Source organism: Spodoptera frugiperda, chromosome 10 (genome assembly GCF_023101765.2).
Source record: "Spodoptera frugiperda isolate SF20-4 chromosome 10, AGI-APGP_CSIRO_Sfru_2.0, whole genome shotgun sequence".
Classification (NCBI taxonomy): domain Eukaryota; kingdom Metazoa; phylum Arthropoda; class Insecta; order Lepidoptera; family Noctuidae; genus Spodoptera; species Spodoptera frugiperda.
This window is the reverse complement of record NC_064221.1, coordinates 6,645,912-6,649,771: the sequence shown is the minus strand read 5'-3', so window position 1 is coordinate 6,649,771 and position 3,860 is coordinate 6,645,912. Positions and strand designations below refer to the sequence as shown.

General features: G+C 34.4%; 1 protein-coding gene across 4 annotated transcripts in view; it reads right to left on the bottom strand.

Annotated features, from left to right (window-relative positions):
- LOC118277747 (sister chromatid cohesion protein PDS5 homolog B) overlaps positions 1-3,860 on the bottom strand; it is a 50,016-nt gene that overhangs the window by 4,202 nt on the left and 41,954 nt on the right. For 2 of the 4 annotated variants that reach the window (XM_035596663.2, XM_035596661.2), the window contains exons 16-19: positions 3,659-3,802; positions 3,082-3,246; positions 2,523-2,621; positions 471-557 (exon numbers count right to left, since the gene is read on the bottom strand). In XM_035596663.2, coding sequence (XP_035452556.1) covers positions 471-557; positions 2,523-2,621; positions 3,082-3,246; positions 3,659-3,802 — 495 coding nt within the window. The remainder of the gene's footprint in view (positions 1-470; positions 558-2,522; positions 2,622-3,081; positions 3,247-3,658; positions 3,803-3,860) is intronic. The other 2 variants (XM_035596664.2, XM_035596665.2) reach the window with 2 other exon arrangements.

Here is a 3,860-nt window from a genome sequence, read left to right as displayed (position 1 = left end):
CTGGAGAGAAGATACGGAACAATTAGTTTGTGATACAAAGAGACTAGGGATTATCCACATATTACGTAACACTGAAAAGGAGAGGGCGGTAATATCACAAAAAGCGAGAGACGGGGAGGGGTTCTATGTCGAAGTTTGCGTGACGTAATATGTGGACGGCCCCCTACTGTGACTATCACATGACAATGTCTATAGGAAAGGGATTTATTTAAATACAATAAGCATTCGCAACAGTTATTCTGTTCAAAACACAACGACGTACAATAAATCTAAAGGAATCTACGAGCATTATCTACAAGACCATAAATAAAGACATATGTACATTTCAAAGTAAAACAATAAATTAGTATTAGTACAGTAATAAAGGCGCTTTATAATTACAGCACACGAATAAAGGTCGTTAGTAAATGCTCGTAGATCGGACTATTTCTAACAACAAAAACATAAAAATTTAGAACAAAAATACTTACATTGGTGATCATTAGAGAGATATTTAAAATACTATGGTCTATAGAGTTTACCTTTGCGTCTATACTTCCGGACCGTCCCACAGTATGCTTGGAAAACATTTTACAATGTAAATACATATACTAGTTTAGTTTCAAGCGTTTGTGTGGATAATATAAGCGTATTTACACATATATTTTATAATGAATAGCTTTGGTTAGTGATATAATGGTGTTATGTCATGTTTTAACCTTTCAGCAGCCGAATAAGTCTTTCTGTTTGTGATATTTTTGTCATTTACTGTAAATAGTAGGTAAAACATATCAGATCTTGAACTCCTAACTGATTTTGAGAGTTAAGATGATGTTATGGCACCACAACAACCATCTGTTAGCCAACTTTAATAACTCAACGAGACATATTAGATGTAAGGTTTATAGACATGGAACATTTTGAGACATATGCCTTATGGATCAATCATAAATATTGTTTCGTGCCAATGTGATATTTTGGAGACAAAATTAATGCGCCCATATTTTATCACTGTTCTATATTTTATCACTATTCATATAAAATTTTAATATGAATATAATAATCAATAGTGACATAAAATTTTTCTTTCTTCTTTCTTCATTTAGAACATACCCAAATGACTGCTGAGAGGTTAAAACATATGATAAAAATATATTTAGCTTTATATAAATAAGGTGTATAATTGAATGGAGGCTTGAATACACACGATGGGAGGTGTATGTCCAGTGTAGATGACAGATGAACATGACGCAAGCTAGAAATGTTAATGTTAGTATGATCAGTAAGGGGTTAAATCACACAAATTGTTTTGTAGATTGGCAATGGTACATTCAAAACGAGATAGTTTAGTAAATTATAGTCGTTTTAATTATTTTAATCCTTACTCTTTCTGCAATAAGAAATATAAATATATACTACAGAATTCGCAGTGCAGTCATTTATGAGTTATGCACTTAAAATTTTTAACTATAGTCGGGCCATTTCAAACATGCGAACTGTCATAAGTATCATTTTATCAGATCTCCCTCTCTCACACTTAGGCAAATTGTGTGGGATAGTCACATTATTCATCACAGTTCACACATTTATAATGCCCTTTTTATAACATAGATTATATATTTTAACAGACTTTTAATTTCTATTAATTGTGCACAATTGAAAATTTCTTTATATATGTACTCTAGGTTAAGCCTCACTGTCGAATTGGGAAAATCCTGTAATGAGAGTGTAGGAAGATTTTTATGAATAAATAAATAAATAAATAAATTTTATTAAATAAAAATAAATAATACTTCTCTGGTTCCAAAACGCAACGCCATCACATTGCCAATCTACATACGAATGATATATGAAAGTACAGAATCCCAGCACCACACACAAACACAGAAATGAACACAAAGTCACTCACACCACAATAGCATGAATACATAATGTGATACCAAAGCTAGGAACCAACGAAACGAAATGTATGTTTGAGTATATTAAAGTTTATTTTCATTTGGAGATACATAATGTAAAGAATTAACGCAAATCTGGGTCTGATTAACAAGCTTTAGACACTGACACGAGTCTTGTGTCATTTTGTAAGAACAGTTTAAAGAGTTGTACCAAAAAGTAATAAAAAAAAGAATTACGTAGAAGAGTTCACATTCATGTAGAAGAGAATATGATATCTGGCTTCTTAGATAAGAAATGCAAGCCAGCCAGTAACATGTAACTAATTTTAAATTATTGAAAAGTGTACTATTTTGCATCCTATTTAAAAGAATAAATTATAATTTCATATCAGGACCTTAACACTTTGAACGCTGAGGTGGTCACCAGTGACCGACGTTAGCGGAGTATTTGCCTTCAACAGTTTTCTATTGACAGTCAAAGACTTAAAAACAACTGCCAGATCTTACGTTAATTTAGACACATCCTGTACAAATCCCCATGAATCTAAAAACTACTTTACATACTACAAAACAAGGCATACATTTCAATTTCGTTGGTTGCGTATAAGGTGTGTGTGTAAAGAATAGTATAGTTTCCTTGCTTACCTCAACGTCGTTAGTGTTCTCTCGTTCGGTAATGGGGCGCGGACGCTTCTTGGTCCGAGGGACGTTTGGCTCGCCCGCCGCTTGTTTCTTGGGTTGGAACTGTGCGGAGGAAAAAGAGCAGGTTTAATGTAGTTTTCAACCAATAAAATTAGATAATAGAAGTAGTATCACAATGTTTCTTAACAGTAATTACTACATAAATATATCAAGGGATAACTTATACTACTTATTTATAGTTAGTGAAATTAAATAAATTCAAATTATATGAGAGAGGTAATAAAGAGACGTTTAACTTTCATCATTTAATTTGGCAATTGGCCACTGCTAGTTACTGTCACTGCAGTGTTAAGTAATGGATCTAAACATTTTATAATCGATATAAATTAAGTATCTACATGGTACCTACAGACATCCTAAAAGCTGATGATAATAAGCTAAACCTTATAAAGTGCGACCTCTAACTCGTTTTCCAAGCGTGTATATTATGGAATATACTCTTATATACAGGGAGGCCCATAGACCACTAATAGATTGTCTCGAGTTATGGTTAATATCGTACCTGTAGTTCAGGCGGTAGGAAGACGCGCGTGTTGACGAAGTACTCGGACTGCGGCGCGAAGTACATCCGCGGGATGCGCGCGTCCGACGGGAACTCGCGCAGCTCGAAGTTCTGGGACCGCGCCCAGATCACCGACATCGCCAGGTCGCATACTGCCCACAGTTTCTGGGAACAAACATTCACATTACGATCTCCTTGGAAACTCTGGGATCATATACGTATAAATTGTGTGTAATAAATAGATAAATTAAAATTTCTTGAAACATTTGATGAATCACTTAGGTATACAAATTTACCTGACTAAAAGAAGAAAAAACTATATACGAATTTCTAAGGTTGAAATAAGGTTGAAAGTAAAATGGACATCATTTTAAACATTCCTTTTATGTACTACATTCTACAAAACACACGATTTTCCGTGCCATCTCCAATAAACCAACCAATCAGACAACCAAACGCGCTCTCGTTTCAAACTCGTAAAACGTAAAACAAACTCCTACTAAACCCTCACATAGACAGCTAAAAATCAACCCAAATATAAAAAAAAAAAAAAAAACACCATTAAACATTAACTCACATAGTTAACAGCATCATCAGTCTCACAGAGCGCGTCCTTGTGCAGCTTCATGCGTTCCACGAGGCTCTTGTAGAACCCGTAGCAGTAGAAGTCGTTGCGCGTGATCAACGGCTCCAGGATGAACCACAGGCAGTTCTTTATTACCTGGGGAGATGAGTGTATTGTTAGTATTTGGTTATAGAGGGTTATATTGTGAATAACT